General features: G+C 48.7%; 1 protein-coding gene across 1 annotated transcript in view; it reads left to right on the plus strand.

Moving 5' to 3' along the window:
• Window positions 1-19,106, plus strand: part of CSMD1 (CUB and Sushi multiple domains 1) — a 601,662-nt gene that overhangs the window by 79,756 nt on the left and 502,800 nt on the right. The window contains exon 4 of the mRNA XM_090258247.1: window positions 9,899-10,011. Within this exon, the coding sequence (XP_090114373.1) occupies window positions 9,899-10,011 (113 nt within the window). The remainder of the gene's footprint in view (window positions 1-9,898; window positions 10,012-19,106) is intronic.

A 19,106-nucleotide genomic window follows, 5' to 3' on the forward strand; every position in this document is an offset into this window, starting at 1 on the left:
ATTAGATGGAAAGAATCACTGGGTTATTAAAATGTTTAACTAATGAACTTAATGTGAAATAATTTAGTTCTCCATAAATTTGTTTACTGATATTATTTTTATAATTTTTGTAATTCAGAAAAAAATTATATCTCATAATGCTTTGTTAGATTTGGCACCAATAAAAGGTTATTTCCAAATTTTAACTTGTTTAAGAAAAATCATGTAATTCACATCAGTCCAAAATGTGATTTTATTGAGTGATTAAAAACTCTTAGCCGCGCAGGGAGAAGGGCTATGAGTGATGAACGGGCTGCCTGACTGGGTCATTAGCGTGACTCACATCAGGCTGAGGTAATGAGGGGGGCGTCGGGGAGACCCGTAGGAGCCGAGATTCCCAAGGAGAACGTCACCTGTAATTGGGCCCCACGAGGAAAACGTACCCCGAGTTGCTAGGGCTGCCGGGGAGCCCGGGGCGGTGCGTTCATTCGTGTGCGGATGCCCCCGAGCCTCCGCGGCCGCCTCTGCTGCGCGGGCTGCACCGGAACGGGTGTTCGGGCTTTTCGTGCCTTTCGGAGACCACAGGTCCAGAGAACGCACCCTTTCCTCTAATTTCAGAAACTGGGTCTTGCATAGTATGCAGGCCTTTCTGATCCTTAAGATGCCTTGTGGAGGAGGGCAGATCATGTGAATGGTTGCATTTGTAGGCAAATATTTGCAGGAAATCGTAGGTAATCTGCACCGAGTCTTCAGGCCGGGAGGGCCTGCCAAGTGGCTCAGTCCCAGGAGCCCCTACGCGGCAGCCCTCAGCTGGGATAACGTGAGCGTGAAAGGATGGGAGACTGATTACGCTCTGCGGGGCTCCCCAGACTCCTTTCTGCTTGGAGACGGGCAGTACAATGCAGGAAGCAAGCTGAGGTGTTCACATTGCCTCCTCCTGGGGCAGGTGTCGGGAGCCAGAGCCTGGTACCCCACTGTGGCTGGCCTTCTGGGGACGGGTTGATCACAAAGATCCACCAGCGTGAACAGTGTCCCAGCAGGAAAGGGCAATGCAGGAGCGAACCCAGAGCCCGGGGACGTGGTGCTGTCTGATACTGAAGCCGGGAAAGTTCAGGCAAAAGGTGGGTCCCCAAAATCCTAGGGGAGCCCTGTCTAAAAAATCAGGCTGCTAAGCAAAATTATCTCTGGAGCTTCTTGCACACCTATCTGAATGTCTACAAGGTATGCATGTTATCAGTTAGCAGTAGCTAAACGAGCTAGCGCCTGATTAATATTTTCTTCAGTGACGCCCAGTGTGGCAGGAGAAACACCACCCTGGAAGCCAGGAGAACTGGGTGAGGATAGTGGCTGTCTTCCCTGACGGCTAAGAGGCTTTGGACTAACGCCTATCCCCGCGTGAAATGGAAGATCAGACCGCTCCACTGGGTTTCCGTGAGAACTTCAGGGAAATTGTCTGGGGAAGAGTGGGAGCGTTAGTTCAGGAAGGTTGACATCTAGCCAGGCGTCTGGCTTCTCAGGTGAGTTCTAAGGGTATTGGGTGGGCTGCACCTGCACCCCTGCACCCCTTGTCAGGGGCAGAGATGGGACCCAAATTATATGTCAATCTGAGAATGTGACCACGTGCGGAGGCTCTTGCACACACTCGGGGAGAAGAGGGAGCTCCTTGGTGTCCCTCTGGGTCCCGGGGAGGCTGCGCAAACAGGGAGAATAGGAAATGAGAACTCTATTCCCACAGTCGGTGCAAAGTTCCAAGTATGCACGTGGGGCAGAGAAAAACTCCCATGTGACTGACTTTATTAAGAACACGTGTCCCATGTTATGGATACGTGAACCATGACTAGAAAATGTGGCTCTGTTTCTGCAGTCGACTCTTCGGGCTTCCAGAAAAAAACCTTATAATTTATTTCCTCTCAAAAACCCACTTACCTTTTTCTCTCAAAGCAACCTTCATAGTTCAGTTACTTCAAAGAAAGATTAACTTTTCCTTCCTGTTTTCAGAAACATTTCTTCAGTTTAGACCCTGGTCATTCATTTTGATTTGTTTCGTTGAGAAAGCAAAGTTTTGCTTTGTTTTGTTCAAATTTTTTCGCCAACGAAGATGTTTATTTTATTTCCAAAGTACAGTACCAAAAATGATTTTTCTCGATAAACACTCTAACATTAAATTTTCAACAATTAGCCCTTTCAGAGAATGTCACGTCTAAGGACCTTGAGGGAGAAGCCCGGGGCCCTGGCTGGTGGCTAGGTTGGCTGGAGCATCAGCCTGGGAACCGAAAGGTCATGGGTTCGATTCCTGGTCAGGGCACACGCCTGGGTTGTGGGTTTGGTCCCTGCTGGGGGTGCATACGAGAGGCAACTGACCGATGTTTCTCTCTCATGTGGATGTTTTCCTCCATCTCTCCCTCCCTTCCCCTCTCTCAAAATCAATAAGTGTGTCCCCAAGTGAAGATTGAAAAAAAAAAATTAAAAAGCAGGCTGGGTCTCACGCTCCGGGGAACACTGAGGACGGAGCCGGGAGCTGGCGGCCGAAGGTGAACGAGAAAGCGAGAAGCCGGTCTCCTCGGTGAAGGCCAGAGCCAAGGCCGGCAGCTTATTAATGAGCCAGACAATTACCTCTGTGAGCAGGGGACGGTGACAATGTCATCACACACCCGCAACACCAACCTCTGCGGCTGCCTTTCAAACAGACCGTCGTGCAAGAGAACAACTCCACTGCTCCCGCGGTGGGATGACAGCGGGCGGGAGGAGCCTCGGCTGTCACCGAGGGCCGGTGACTGGGGGACGCTGGCGTCCCCACCACGGAGCGCCCTCCCTTTCCGTGGCTTCTGTCCCTGGAGTCCCGAAGTGAAGAACACCCCCCACGGGTGCATTTCCGTCTGTGAGTGAGCTCCTCCGACCTCACAGCTTAAGAAGCTGTCATATGAGACGCTGATGCGTTGTTCCTTGTGATAGGAAAACCGGGGACAGGAAGTGGTGGCGCGGGGACCTCCCGGCGAGGACGGAGCAGATCTCAGTGAAAGCTCCGGGCATCTCTGCTCCAGGCTACCCCTGGCCCAGGCGCTAACGTCAGGGGGCCTCACAGGGTGCGGCCCCTGCGAGAGAGAGTCACACACTAGCCCCAAGGGGGGTCGGGACCTGGCTGGTGCCGCAAGAGCGTGGGGACTCCTCTGGACTGCAGCTGAGCAGACACCCCGCACCATGGGGGCGTGGGGCCCCATCAGCAGCCGGCAGCTCCCCGGCTGTCCCCGCCCGCACGGCCCCACCCCAGGGTGCGCGCCCGCCCTCAGCACCCGCGTGTTCTGGCGGGAGGTTGGTGGGGTCACCCGCCCATCGCCGCGGACGGAGCCCGATATTCGAGAACAGGGACAGCACAAGGACTCGCGCCCCGAAAGGGCCGTCCCGGAGATTTTCTGTGGCTGCCTGGGATTAAGTGAACAAAACACACAAACTCCGGACCCGCGCCACCGCCCGGCTGAGCGTGTGACCGTTGGTGAGGCTGCCTCAGCTCCTCCTGGTTGTGCCTCGGCCGTGGGTCTCAGGCGACAAGGCCGGAATGGGCCCTGGGACCGTCCTCTGCGCCCACGCAGGGAAGCTCCGGACGTCACCCACGGAGGGTACTTTTGTTTTGAGGTTTACTTTTCCAGAAACCAGAGCGGCTGGGTATTTGCCCACGAATTTACATTCTGTGTTTGAGTCCTACTGTCTGTTCTTAAATAACCATACGTCACGAATTTGGAAAAACTCACCGTGTCTTCTTATTTCCAGCACCTGCTACTTTGTACACGAACCAAACAGCACATAGCCCGCCATCTAAGTTACACGGACGCTCCCCAGCATGGGGGCCGTGAATTTCCTCAGCAATAGACGAAAGTACGAAAGGAGAACGCTCAGAAAACATGTGTTTTTAGGGGGACTCGTGTTTAACAGCCGGTGCCGTTCTTCGGCAGGCAGACCACCGCGATGACAAAGCACCCCAGCATCTCCTTAAGCAGACAGACGCGTTCCCCCTCTGCCGCGGCCCTGCAGACACGCCTCTGGCCTGCGGGGCCCTGGTGCCGCCCGGCAGGGAGGCGGGTGCGGGAAGGGGTCCGAGCGTGGGGTCCCCGCCCGCACCGCTGGCTGAGCGTCCCCGGGTACGTGCGCTGGGCCCCTCTTAGCGCCGTCCGATCAGGGAAAGACGACCCCGTCGGCTACGCGCATCGCTGTGCTTCTTCCACCTGCCCCAGGAGGCTGCGCGATGCGTTCCAACCGCAGTGACGCCAGCTGCCCGCCCTGCCTGGTGCAGGGTGTTTGCGGCTCTTCTTCCAGGCAGGCCGCAGGATTGGGGGCCTGAGGGGAGGTTCTTTCTGCAGTGTGTGACTTCCGTCTGGGGGAGGTGTGGCCGCATCACGGCCATGGGCGGTGTTCCTCTCCTGTAATGCAATTACATAATCATTGGATGGTTTGGAAAATACAGTTCTGGTTACAAATGGTAATGCCTACCTTTTTAAGGTGGGGGCTGAGCCTTCCGCTGCGAGCCGAAGAGACTTTATTCCGGGATATCGCTCCAGCGTTCCTTCTCCTAAAACACTGACCAGGAGGTGCGGGGATCATGCAGGGGGGTCAGGAAATGCGTGTTTTGTGGAAATAGTCAAAGGTTTGCAGAAACACTGCCTGTCCCAGCAGGCTGGCACTATCCCCACCATCAAGGCCGGGCGGCAGGAGGTACCAAAGCTCCCAGGAACCTGCTGTGGGAATTATCCTCATGGACGTACTTCCAGAATCTTCCCAGCCATTGCCCCAGCTTCCGCCTTTGAACTGGACTTCTTGAACGCATAAAATGTGTCAATTATTCATATAGTTTGTAACAGATGTCCAGTAAATCCTTGGAATGCATGAAAAATTAATTCTGATGATCCAGTGTAAAAATTCAGGCTCAAATAACGCAACTAGAGAGACAATTCTTAAAACAGTAGTAAGAGCTGCAAAATAAATAGTTTCTGAAAAACAGTAAACCCCATATTTTATTCCATGGACTGGGAGCTACTCCAGGTACTGGTAGTGGGACCAATACTTGATCATATACAGAGATGGATTCCTAAAAGTCTCAGTTAATAGTGCAGTGAACTACCTGTGGGTCCCCATTATTTAGCCTTGGGAACGTTCTCACAGCCCGGGGCAGCAGCTTCCTGGGGCTTGTTAAGGAAATTAATGTCATCAGTAAAAGACTGGCTAACTTAAGATTATCGCTGACTCTGAGGCTCTGAGTCTAACCTCACGCCTAATGCAAGGCTGAGCCTTTCTATATCAGCTCTATGGTGAGGCACCGACGTGAGCCCACGGAGGGATATAAAATGTCGTTAAACGTTGAGAATTAATGTGAGTTTGGCAATATTTGGCTCTACAGCGACTTTCTTTAAAGCAGTTAGTTCACTGGAATAAGATTTAACTCAGTGATTTTTTCCTCATTTACTTAAAGTATACGCTTGACATTTTAACTACACTGAAGTTTTAGTGATACTTGACATTTCAAAATCACAAACACCGTAGATTACGCAATGCATACAATGAGCAGGCGTGCGCGCTGTTTCATGGGGTTGGATCTTCCGCCTTCATTCCTGGGAGAGTAACGGCACTCAGCCCAGTCTCCTGGGTCCGCTCAGCTGTTCGCGGAACCTCTCGTCATGTTTCCTTCCACATCCCATTCCTGATATCAAGATAATTGCCCTGGGACCGCGCACTGGTGTGCCTTGAAAGCCAGGGCAGGGAGACACATTTTGGAGATTTTTCTAAGTGCGATTCATCCGAGTGATTTCTGGGGATGCAGAGCAGGCTTGTTCCATCCCGAAACTCATGCTTCTGCCTGGTGACCGGTCCCGGGAAGATGGCCGCGCTCCTGCCCACCGGCCCTGCTTTCGCAAACAATCACTCAGTTTTCACAAGCCCGCCCTGGTGTCCTCCTGGGGCCCGGCCGTGCGAGGGGATGGCTTCCTCCAGCAGAGGACACAGTGAATGGTAGTCCACAGGGCCACGGGGACGCCCCCAGGAAAAGGCAGGAGAGCCACGCTGGGCGGATAGACCCAGGGCTTGCTCCCACTGCTCTCCCGCTCCACTGCCGCCTCTAACTTCCCTCTGCTTCCTCCCACCAGTAATTCAGGGAGGGCATCCAGTGACACCCTCATACCCCAAACAGGATAAAATAGGGCTGTTTTCTACAGAGAGGCCATGGCAGGGAGGCATGGCTTTGGGGTACACAGACCCCTCTTCCAGCTCAGCCTTGGAGACCAGCTGCTGCTCAACTTGCCCCACCACGTGGGGGCGCCTGCATAGTTCTTTTTAGGCAAAATTATTGGAGAAAATATACGGTAAACAGATACCCTCGTCTCTGTGGCTTGGTTTTTATTCCAGCCATCTCTGAGGGGGTTAACCCTGTTACCCCCTAATCCTCCGGAGCGCTGATTTTCTGAGGCCGACAGTGTGCGCAGAAGCCAGGCCCTCATGAGGCGTCGGTGACACTCGCCTGGCGGGGAGAGACGGGAAGCTGGATTCACCTCCTTTCCTTCTTGTTGTCATTTGCATCCCACGTGGCTGACACCTGGTGAGCTGCACCTGGAGGGAGAGTGGGTCACAAAGACACAGAGACCCGTGGTCGGCAGCGAGGTCCGTGCTCGTGGGGCCGCAAACGTGTGGGATCTGCACCGAGGCCACTCTACACGCTCACGTGGGCTTCTGAGAGGCCGGGAACGTGGCTCCGAACGCTCTTTTCGTCAGCGCTGGGAGAGAGATGTAGACAGAACCATGATTCATTGGGTATTAAAAACAAACCAGTGGTTCGTAAGAGCAGATTTTCCTCAAAGAAAATCGGAGGACAGTAAAGTGTGTCCCAAGTGTCCCCACGCAAAGAAGGCAGGCGTGCAGTGAAGAGCACCTTCGGCAGCGCATCTACAGACCCGGGCTGTACAGGAGGGGCGGTGGCTGTGAGCACCTGAGCCTCCAGTGGGCTCTCCGAGGCGCGCGAGGACCTAGGCGACCACCTGGTCCTCACGTCCCCTCTACCCACGCTGCGCTCCGCGGTTCTGCGCGCAGGCGTGAGTGAGTCCCTTCGAGCAGGCCACACGTGCGGGTTTTGTCTGCAGGTGTGTGCACGAAAATAAACTGGCCCGGCTTCTAACCAGGCCGTGCAACGTGGCTGTAGGGCTTCTACTACAATCTGTGTCTTCTGAATTGCAATTCTTTATAAAACACCGTAATTATTTTTTAAAAAGATGAATTTGTCTTTATACTGCACTCACATTATTTGATACATAAACTTAGGCTAATAAATACTTAAAGCTTCAGAAGACACTATTGCTGAATAAGATAAATGCCAACACTTTTTGTTCAGCTTCATTATGGACCCTGAGAGAATGTTTTGTCATTAAATCCTTTTCTTGGTTTGTTTTTCTGTTAATTTGATTGTTTTCATCTTAGCACCTATCATATTCGGGACGTAGTTTTGTGCATGTTTGGTACATCGAGGCGGTTTATGTATGTTTCCCGTGGTTATCAAAGGCACCGTATCTTTCATTCTGGCGTCCGTGTGCTCGACGCAACACCACAGAAACCGCCTGCATTGTCTGTGTTTGCTGTGTCTCCTACGCACGTGCTCCGTTCACGCATCAGCTCCGGCGGTTTTCTCACAGACTCGCGGGGGTGATTGATGCGGGTCCCTGTGTCATCTGCAGATGGAGGCAGTTTTCTTTCGTCCTGTCTGGGCTACATAGGCTTGCCAGCATGCCTTAGCCTGTCGCGCCGGCTAGACCCCCCAGCCCGACGCTGAGTGAAAGTGGGGAGACCAGACCTGCGCCTGGTTCTCAGTCTCAGGGGGGCAGTCAGTGTCTCACCGCTGAGTGGAATGTCAGCTGCACGGTTTTGTAGATGCTCACTGTCAAGGTGGGGACGTTTTCCTCCGTTCATATTTCACTGAAAGGCTTTCTTCATGACCGGATACTTACATCTGTCGAATGCTTGTTGTGAGTTTCTTCTTTAGCCTGTTATTATGGCCATTACATTGATTGATTTTTCAAATATTGCACCATTTTTACATCCTGGGAGTAAACACCACTTGGTCATTCTGACTAACTCTGGTTACTCCATGGCTTGCTCCTATTTTCTTTATTTTGTTAAGGAGTTTTGCATCCACATTTATTAAGGATGTTGGTTTATTTCTTAGCCCCATTTTTGTCTGGTTTTAGCAGCAGATGTCTTAGTCAGCTCGGGCCGCTGCAGCAGAACACGACAGACCGGGGTTCCAACGACAGAGATTTATTTCCTCGCAGCTCTGGAGGCTTGACATTTGATATCAGGCTGTGACCTGGCCAAGTTCTGGTGACGACCCTCTCTGGCGGGCAGACCCCTGCGTCCCGTGGGCTCCTGTGATGTTCTCTCAGTGCGTGTATGGGAGGGCGCAGAGAGACCCCTTTCTCCTCTTCTTCTTATGAGGCCACCGTGCTTAACAGATTAGCATCCCGCCCTTCTGGCCTTCTTTCCTCTTATCAACCCCCTCGAAGCCCTGTGTTCAAATGCAATTGCATCGGGAGTTAGACTTCCATCGTGCCCTTTCATTCCTGAGCTCCGGTATGTGTAGCTCCTCCCAGCCCTTCTCTCTGTCCACCTCACACGATGTCTGTCAATGATGTTGATCTTTTTCAAGGGATTGCGCTTCCTTAGAAAGTGTTTTTCTCTGTTGTTTCTCTGCTTTCCGTTTGTATTGATTCCTGCATGTATCTCTTGTGTCTCGCTTTCTGTTTGCTTTGGGTTGATTTTATTCTTTCTCTTCTAAGTGCCTGAGATGAGGTTGGATTATTAAAGTGAAATTTTCTTCTTTTCTGCTGGATATTTAGTGCTATTAATTTTTCTCTCAGCACTGCTTAGCTGAGTCCAAATTTTGATATCTTGTATTTTAAATTTTATTTCGTTCAATGTATTTCTTTTTATTTCCCATGAGACTTTCTCTTTGATGCGTGGGTGATTTAGAAGTGCGCTGTTCAGTGATTGGTGATTGCTCTTTCATTTTTTTCTTATTAGTTTCTATTTTGATTCCGCAGCCTACAGAGACGGTAATTAAGTTCAATGCCACAGACTCACCGGTAAGCCAGAATTTCTCCTGTGGGGAATGAATGTTCAGGTTGACGTACTCTGGCATCAGAGGCTTGTGTTCAGACTAAATTAAACCCCACATCTGTAGACAAACTACCTAATTAGCAGACGTTAGGTAAAATATAAATTGACAAAGCATCTCTCTGACCTTTTCGGAAGCTGTTAGTCGGTAAAGTATTGTGCGCATTATTGCACTAGGTCACGCATTCAGAGTTCTGACTTTACCATCATTAAAAGTTATAAATAGATCCAAAGCTAGTGATACATGAAAAACAGCTTAAAATTCAGCGTGTTTGTCATGAAATCCAAACATTGAAATCGGTTTGTTTGACCTTGCTCAAGGTCGCAGCTGCTTTTTGGTTATTTCGCTGTGACTCGTGTGTTTTTGCGAGAAACTGTGCCTTAGTTTAGGGAGATAAGAAGCAGCAGCACGTGACCCCTGAGATGTGAGAGCCCAGCTCCCGATAATTTGGGAGGAAGTTAATGAACCCAAAGCAGACGCAGCAGCCCCGTCTCATGCAGCGCGTACGAGGGGACTTCCCATCAGCCCCAGTCCCACCTGCTCCCTCTAAGACAACCGTGTGCGGTACAGTGCCTTCGAGAAAGAATCTTCTCAAAACTCGTTTACATGAACAAACTCCGGGGCTCGAAGGTGCTTACCTGCCCGGCCGCACCTTGCCGGCCTCAGATCAGTCAGTCACCCTGAAAAGAGGGATCAAAGGTGTTCATCAAATTAGCGTCAGTGCCACATTCCTGCTTTTTAACTGCATTCCTGTTTTGTTTTGTTGTGTTTGAAATTCAGGTTATCGGGATTCCAGCTGCCCCCCTCCATCGTGAGCACGGGCTCCATCCTCACGCTGTGGTTCACGACCGACTTCGCCGTGAGCGCCCAGGGCTTCAGGGCCCTGTACGAAGGTAGGACCCGCGGGCTGTCACACCCCCGCCCCGCAGTCCGCAGCCCGCCCGCTGGGCCGGGTGACAGCCCCGCGTGTACACATGAGCTGCCATTGCGGCGGCGACCTGACGGCGCACCTGTCCGAATGCCGGGCCACGCACTGATGACGGGGGAGCCCTGAGTTGCTATAATTGCCAAACATCTCAGCAGAGTGTGTGTTTACAGTTTTCCTCTATTTAATTGGAAAGGTGGTTCCTCATCTAATTGGAAAAGTGGTTTTCATTTTGACATACAGCGGGGAAGTTTGGGGGTTTTGAATATAGTTAGTGGTGCTTCTTCTGCACAAAATATTTATTCTTAGTACTGATGACTCTCCCTAAAAATCGTGTTGCAGAACAACGCTCACAGTGCTGAAGTCAAGGGGGTTCCGTTAAATGAGCTTCTGTTTTCAAAGTTGAAACTGTTAACTGAGAAAATTATTTTCATTTTACCGTTTGGTCCCTGCAAGGCCTCCGGGCTGCGTTTCGGCTGTTTTGGGGTTTCGGGGTTTGTGTCTAGGTGGGACCTTTGGGGTCGTGCTATCGGTTTTGAACTACTTCTGAGCAAAATTTTTAAAAAGTGGTAAAAGAGCGTCCAGCCTCTGATAGAGAAAATAGCACAGATGTTCCCATCAAGCACTCCGTGTCAGGAAATTGCATTAGGAACCCTCTAAGCATAAATGCTGAGCTGTTTCTGCTTTAGTCTGTTTCACTTAGATATCTTAACATTTCTTCCATGTGTGATACAAAGGCTGTTATGTTCAACATAAATACACTCCGGAGCCCGTGACTTGATAGGAGACTGGAGAGACTGGGTTGGGGTTAGGCCGCCTGCCGACAATACATGCCTGTGACTCTGGACGTCCCCTGGGTTAAGTCACGTCTGCATGCCCTCAGCACCTGGGCAAAGCCTCTCGTGGGAAATCAAGTCCACAGGTGCTCCGCGATGCTGAGTTTCGCTGCCATGCAATTGTTAGAGAGGTCAAGGCAGACTGTCCGCTCCGCACACGTGTAGACACACGAGCCTATGCTTTTATTTCATGTTTTACACGGAATGACCCGTAGGATGGTCTACTGTTCTGCCTCCAGAGTCCTCAAGGCCACGGTGTTTACATGGAAACCAGCCTCAGCGGCCTGAAAGGATTCATCATCTTTAAGTCTGACGTTGACTGTCAGGGAGTAATTTAATGTTTGGAGAGTCACAGGCCCCTTGAAGGTTAGGAAGTGCTAGTCTCTTTCAAAATGTCTTGTATCTGCACTTCTATGGACCTTAACTTCACACAATTTCATTTTTACACACAAAATAATTTTAAAGTGTTTCTAAGGCAGCCTATCCCGTCACTGGTGACGCAAACATATGTTGTCACGTGTGGTGAATGCCGAGAGGGGCAGCCTTCCCCTCCCCCGACCAGGCCGGGTCCTGAGCAGCACCGTTGGCTGAGTTCCCCAAGACAAACATCGTAGAAACACGTGCGCCCATCTCTCGAATCTCCCTGAGCTGCGGTCGGTGTCCTTCGGCGTCATGATGAGCAGCATGAGAAAACCGGGGAGCCCATCTCTGTTGAAATAATATTTACCAGTTTCTTTAAAAAATATTAGAAAAATGACTTGAGACGTGAACAAGAGCACAAATTAAAGGTGTTGGTTTTAAAGAGTTGGTGTAAGCAAATGCTTTTATTTTGAAATTCGTATTTAAATCGTGACGTTCAAATATAGTTTATTTATAAGTAAATGGAAGCCTTTGATTTGAAAGAGAAAAACTCCTAATCAAAAAAGTGCTTCCTCGGCAAACCCAAAATTGTGTACAATATTTAGTATCAGGAATCACATATTTCTCAGTTAACTTAAAGGTCACCTGAGAAAATGAGTTTGTACTATCTGGAGAAAAACAGTGATTATAGGTAAAGAGAAGATTTAAAGACGAGAGCATTTATCTAGGAGAGTGTGAAGCTTTCATTGTAAGCACCAGCTGATTCATATAGAATATCAGTCCCCAGAGTGAAGTTAGATACAACTCTAACATACCTGGGCAATGTCACCAGGAAAAGTGAGCTATGGTTACAGACAGTGTGTATAAAATGTGTAAATATGCTCAGTAGACATAATATAAAGCAGAGCTGATAATAATTGTCAGACAACTATCTGCAATTCTTTCGGAACCAAAATATTCAGTTCTTTTGATGACTTGGATTTTCTTCTTTCCCATCAAGCTTTATTAGGATGGAACTACCCATCGGGTAATTAACATAAACAAAATAATACGATAAAATGTAGACATTCTATCCAAAACACCTGAAGGGAATTTAATTTATATAGAAAATACTAACTCAGCATTAAAAAATATATAGTTTCCTCCACTTCTTAATCCACTCTTATTTTCTTCCAGTTTAAATTAGAATTTATTTAAGACTATCAAATTGGTATTTAATTTTTTCATTTAAATTTATCTGCTTGGAGAAATCTTTCAAACTTTAAATCTATCTAAACACTATGACCTTGGTAACAGGCTTAATCTGGGCACTGAACTTTTTAGATTTCTGGCAGTACTTTGAAATTGTTAATATTTACACTAATTATTATTCAGCCATGGAAATACTGGTCGGTCTAATGAGTATGGAAACAATAAAATATTCTAATGAATGTATTCATTGATTTAACCCTGGGGCTCAAATAGGAATATTTATAAATTTCACATTGACTTACTAAATACAGAGCCCTTTCAGGGTCTTAGTAAGTTTATAGATTGTTGGTGAAATCAACATAATAATAATGAAATTGAAGTTACTAACTTAATAGGGTATTTTGTAATAGCTTATATACTAGCTCCATCATTAAATATTATTCTTCATGGTAAATCAAATAATTTGCATAATTTTCTTTGGTAAATTTATAAAAGAAAATATTGGGAGTACAGTAGCCCCTCTCTATATCGCGGTTCACTTATCGCAGCCTCACTGTATCATGGGATTTTTTAAAATATTATATTTAATTATCACGGATTTTTTCACTCTATCATGGAATTTTGTGGTACTGTATATGTATGCTGTTAAAGTGATGTAAGGTTAAGAGTGTAGAATATGTTTAAGAACATAGTAGTGTTTATAAAATTGTGGAAAAGGTTCATAAGGAAGTGGGAAAGATGAATAAGGGACTGGGAACGGTTTATAAGTGTGTGGGAAGGGTTTATAAAGCCTTAAAATATATATAAATACTAAAATAAATGTAAGGTCCCTACTTCGCCGATTCTCACCTGTCGCGGGGGGTCTAGAACATAATTCCCGTGATAAGTGAGGGACCCCTGTCCACGTAATTTACAATAAGATGGAGCACAAACCGAATCCCTGTACTTGTCCAACACTGAAGGGCTGTGTATGTGAGTAGCATCTATTCCTGTATTTCTATTTCTTGACTTTCTTTCATCAAGATCTAAATTACTAAAAAAGGATTTACTTTGGTTTATCAAGTTTATGATATTAAAAAATCACGTAGATCAGAAAACACGCTATGTCAACGCATGAAAAATATTGTCATAACAAACATACATGACAAGGCATGTCCACCAGCAGACTTGAAAACAAAGAGGACAGATCCGTTTGGTGACATGTATTTATCTAGAGATTGTGCCCAAAAACCTCGCTCTGTTCTCTTTACCTTTTCACTTTTAAAAAGAGAATTGCTCCATTCCCTAATCAATTTTCTTATCAGTGAAAAGGCGAACTCAGTGTTGGAGACACCAGTGAATATACGGTGGAAACTCTCCAGCTTCCAATTTCAGTGACGTTGGCCCTGAAGGCTGATTTACTTTTAAGTAATATTTATTTTGTCAACTCACACCATTATTTTTGTCCTGAATATCATTTCAAATGTTTGATACACTATTTGGTCATTTTTACACATTGGCCTTTAATAATCTAAGATTGGTTAGTTTTTAAAATTTTAGTTTACAGGAATTATGCACCATAGTTTAGGCTGACTATATAGTCTTTTCAGGTGAAGTAAGTTTGCTTTGACAATGACTGAGTTTTGATCCGACACTATTGTGTGGGCAGAATTATTTTTATACCCAACACACCCTGTATGTGGACAGAAAGCACCAACCCTGTGTGTTCACAGAAGCAATCCAGGCCCCTCTGTACGGAACATTTCTCCACAGTGCGGGGCAGGCCAGGCCTGGGAGCCGGGGGTTCTCTCAATAGCCAGCAAAGGCTTTCCGCACAGAATGGCAGGTTTTATAAAGAAATTGGGGTGGAAATCATATGCCTGTTTTGACATAAATATTCACTTTTGCAATTGCTTGGCAAGGCAGAGGGAAGGCTAAATTAGGTGCTTATTGAAAACAAAGCTGCTAAGAAACCAAGAAATCTATTCTCTTCAAAATTTCTTTAGAAATGGTAGTTAGGGAGGAAAACCTTTTTTTAAGGCAGGAAGCCATTTTAACCTCAAATGTAGACCGTCAAATATTTTGATCAGAAAGGACGAATTTTATATCCTTAACATTTGTCTCAGTTTTCCAAGGTGCCATCTTTGACTAAATTGGCCTTAAATTTTATACACGAGATCTATAAAATCTGAGAGCATCAAAACCTATTTTAATGAAAAAAAAAAAAAAAAAAAAAGACAACCCACTGGCAGCACAGTGTGGGGGACGGGCGCTCCCCAATAGCGAGGTCTGCTCGTGGCCAGAACTTGGGTTTCGCGCACGGCAGCTCGCTGGTGGGAGAAGAGCCGGTGCCCGTGGAGACGGCTTAGGAGACTCCCTGGTTAAAGATGCTCCTTAAAACATTTCCTCTCTCAAGTACTTCTTTAATCTTAAAATTATTCTGTCAATCCTGATGTTGTTTTCTGCTTACTAAGGTGTGTGTATCCTCATGGGTGATCGATACACAGACAGACAGACAGCGCGCCTAGAACGGTATAAAATCTTCTATGCGATTTGCTGTGAAGCCCCCCCAGAACATCTGTAAGTGAAGTGAAACTACCGAATCGCATCAAAGGAAAACTATTAAAAAGGCCACAAATAACTAACATGAAGCTGGCCTTCCTCTCTGGTTAACGCACCCTCGCATCCAGAAGTTTCTAAAAAAAGCAGTGAAATCAGTTCGAAAGGAAGAGGTTGTCTGATCCACAGTATGCAGGCCTGCTTCTCTGAAAGAGTCATAGACCCTGTATAGGTCATCCGGGTAAACCTGGAAAAGCCTAAAATGAGTGAATTTCAGTGACCACACATTTACTTTATGTAAGCAAAGGGCTTGCATGTCATACCACACAGGAAGTGGGAATCTTGTCCACAGCCAGACCTTTCCTGAGGGGGTCACTGGGCAGTGACCGCCGGGGTGGGGTGGGGGAGCCCCTCCCAGGAGCGGGGTCCTCACTCACTGGGTGTGTTTGGCATTTCCCTCTGAGACATCTCACAGGCAGAATTTTCTTTCCTTTCATGCCCACGGGTCTGGATTTAAAAAGTGCAGTGAGATTATTACCCTTCGAGCTCAGAGTTTTATTTAGAAGGTCAGCATTGATTTATTTCTCCTTGAAGTGATTATCCAGACTCAGCCTGGATTAACGCGTGGGCCAGCAGTGGCCCACCTGGCAGGGAGAAGCTCCCTCCCTGGGGACAGGGACGGGGCAGGAGCAGCAGGTAGCTGTCCATTAGAGGACACATTCATCTGAGTTTGTCGGCTCTTCGCCGTTATTGGCATCTGGGGGCAGAGGCCAGGGCTGCTGCTAAGCACCTTCCAATGCTAAGACACCCCCACAGCAAAGAGTGATGTGGCCAGAATGTCCACGGTGCCGAGAAACGTCACAACCCACTTTGGACACGTTCGATTGGTCACAGCGCCTTCTCCACACACGGCGCAGAACTCTTTTCTCTGTTTTTGCGCTTCAGTTGCATTGTTACCTTTCTTGAAATAATAAAGTGTGATATGCCGAAAATGTTGCCGATTTCCTTCCATCTTCAATGTTAAAATGGCTGCCCAAAAATTCACCCATTTTGATAAGTTGTTTTTTTTTTAAACACATGCTGCTATGACAGCTGTCACAATACAGTCCAACAAAGTTGTTTCTAATGAAGGTAAAGGCCACTAAGCACTCCTAGAGCCATCACAGGGAAAAAGACAGGTGAGCTTTTGGGCCCACCCAATAATTATGGCTGTTAGTAACATCTGTACTAGCATCTCCAAAAAGCCCAGACAGGGGCGAAAGAGGATTACTTTCTGAAAGGTCAACTTTAAGGCATCGAAGACGGGGCTGGAGCAGATAGAATCCGGCGCCACCGTAAAGGAAAGGGTTCAGACCATCCAGCAAGGCTTCCGTGTCACAGGTGACAATGGACGCAGCTGGTCAAAGAGTCAAAGACGGCGTAAGAGCCAGGGGCAGAGTCATGTCCGGTCTGGCCGAGCCCGGGGCTGGGCCTGCTCAGCCCCAGGGCTCTGAGTCCTGCGGCCCATGGGCCAGCGTCCCTGGGGCAGCTGTGGACTCGTGGCCTCGCCTTCCCGCGTCCTGGTCCTCTGCTCTGTGCTCCTGATGTCCGTCTCAGTTTCTGTGGGGCCGTGAAGCCACATGCATGTTGTTGTGTGTCTCTGTGTTTTTATTTGGGGGAGCAGGTCTTTCATAGACTTCATCAAGCTCTTAGAGTTTCATGACCCCTGGAAAGGTCTGCATGCTCTCTGTCCATTGATGGCATTAGCTCTGCTCGCCCAGACCTCACACGTTCTGTTATCTGATGTCTGTCGCTCACCTGATGTCTTATTGCTGTTGTTTTGGTTTCGTGTTTGCGTAAACAGCCGTCAGCATCCAGGGGAGGCTCCACCTACAGGCCTAGAGTGGGTGGGGGGAGGACATCATATCGGTGGGAGCGGGATTGTTTCTGTGAATTGTAATTTGCTAATTTGGTGTTTTGACTTTGTGTATTGCTTCTGTGAACTTAACTAACCGCAGAGAACTGAGTCTGCTCTCTGTGCACCAGAAAATGTGGTTTCCACTCCAGCAGGAGTGGGCAGCAGTGGGTCCATGAGGGTGATGAACTCTGTTCTGGGGTCCGTTGATGGACTGGTTCATCCTTGTCTTGGCAGCACACCAATGCACACACATGTAGTATGATCTTATCGTAGTAACAATATTTAAAAGTGATACTTGCGTTAGTATGTAGATATGTGTGTGTGTATGTATGTGTACCGCACACACGTATAGCTTACATCAGTATTCAGAAGAGGTTAGGGGAATACCTCAGCTGTCCACGCACAGTACTGGGAGGACGCACGGCCGTGACTGGGAAGAAGGGTGGCTGTGTACCTCTCTGTGTAAGTGCGTCATTGCGCTCGCTGCAGTGAGCGCTGAGGAAAACAAATAATGAACATCACGGAGGAAGACATTTCTGAAGGTTGTGTGGCACTTAGTGCTCTTCAATGGCTCTCCGGCTGTTACCTAGACACTGAGAAGTGAAACCAGTTCATTGAAAGTTCTTCAACGTCGCTTCCAAATGGCTGTTAAGAGGTTTGAAGGCCAGCGGTGTCGCTGAAAATAAGAGAAGACTCTGTGTGTTCACCAGAAACCTTCTGCTGTGTGGACACCAGAAATGACAGTGTTGGGGAACTGAATAACCTGAATGTGTGCCTGTGGACAAGGGCGTGTTCCGAGTCTGGGAGCAGGCAGCTGGGGTGCGGGCCACCTCGGTCCCCACCCCCGCCCCGCCTTCTGCCCGCTGGCCCGGGAGGTAACACGTGGGTGACTCTGTGCGGGAAGGAGACCCGAGATCTGAACCCACTTCAGCTCCGCGTGTGTTTTCCATCCTCACCCAGAAAAGCGGGTTTCAACCCTCCACACCTTCATTTTCGGTTTTAAGGCTTTCACGCTTGCTCAGGGCCTGCCCACGCGCCGCAGTTCTGACGTGTGTATCGTCATTTAAATATTTACTCGCCTTTTCTTGGGTGGAGAGCTCCGATGCATGAGTCATGCGAACAGCGATGGCTTCTTATCTGAGTGGAGAGATGAGGAATCATTGTTGTGTTACTTTAAGTTCACCGAGTCAAAGGAACTAGCTCGCGTGTGCTGACCATGAATCCTTCTACAGCGTATTTCCCACCAGAGTTCCTCAAAAACTAAGTGAGGCATCATTTCCTCTGGGAACCACGGTGTAAACTAAGTGCAAACAGTTTGAAGTCCCAGTTTAGACAGTGAGTGAGATACAGCGTCATGTTACAGCCTCACGTGCACTAGCGTGTGATCACATACTTTAGGCAGCGTTTGAGCCCCATTTAATTCAGTTCCTCCCACTTTCAGCAACCTCAATGCAAGGTGCCACCCGAGCCTGTTACACCAGGGAGTCCCGTTAACACTCGACCATAAAAAAGATTTTATTGTACGTTAACTTGCACTTAATCCTTAAAACGTTATCAGTAGGCCCTTCGTTTGTACAGAGGCGCCCCACGGGCGCAGAGAAGGGCTGGGGTGCAGGTGTGACGTCCCCGCAGAGAGCTGCGCAGCTTTGTCGCCACAGGGCCGGGGGCAGCTGCTTTCGGCTCTGCGCTGTCTGGTCTCTGCTCCCTCGGCGTGCGGACAGCCCTCGGCGGGGCTCAGGTGAGCGGGCGTGCTGCGCCCCAAAGCCTGCGAGTCTCTCCTTCTGGGTCAGCGCGCGTCGTTGTTAAAGGCACCCTCGCTGTACCCAGTCGGGGGGCTGAGGGGGCGGGACGAGGGCCTGATCGTCCTGCTGTGACGGAGAGGACAACTTCGCCAGTAACTGAGCCCCACCCCAGGTGACTTAGGGGTGTCAGGAGATTAAGTCACTTGCACGTTGGCAGGCGGCCCAGCTGCAGTGTGACGGACGCCCAGAGCGCGCTTCCAGCGCAGCCTCTGCGCTTCTGGGTCCTGCAGGGCCAGTCAGTGTGCGCTGCCTGCCCCGGTCCCCGTCCCAGTCCCAGCCGTCCCTTGCTCTTTGACTTCAACCCCAAAGGGGCTCCTTGACCGTCTTGGCTGAAACTGTGACACCACGTCCCCAGAGTCCCCACTTCCATCTCGTCAGCGCCCCGAGAGCGGGCAGGAGGACATTTGTTACAAAGACATGGCTCCCGAGGTACTATTTT

The sequence above is a fragment of the Furipterus horrens genome, unplaced genomic scaffold (assembly GCF_987537825.1).
Source record: "Furipterus horrens unplaced genomic scaffold, mFurHor1.1.pri manual_scaffold_12, whole genome shotgun sequence".
Lineage (NCBI taxonomy): Eukaryota > Metazoa > Chordata > Mammalia > Chiroptera > Furipteridae > Furipterus > Furipterus horrens.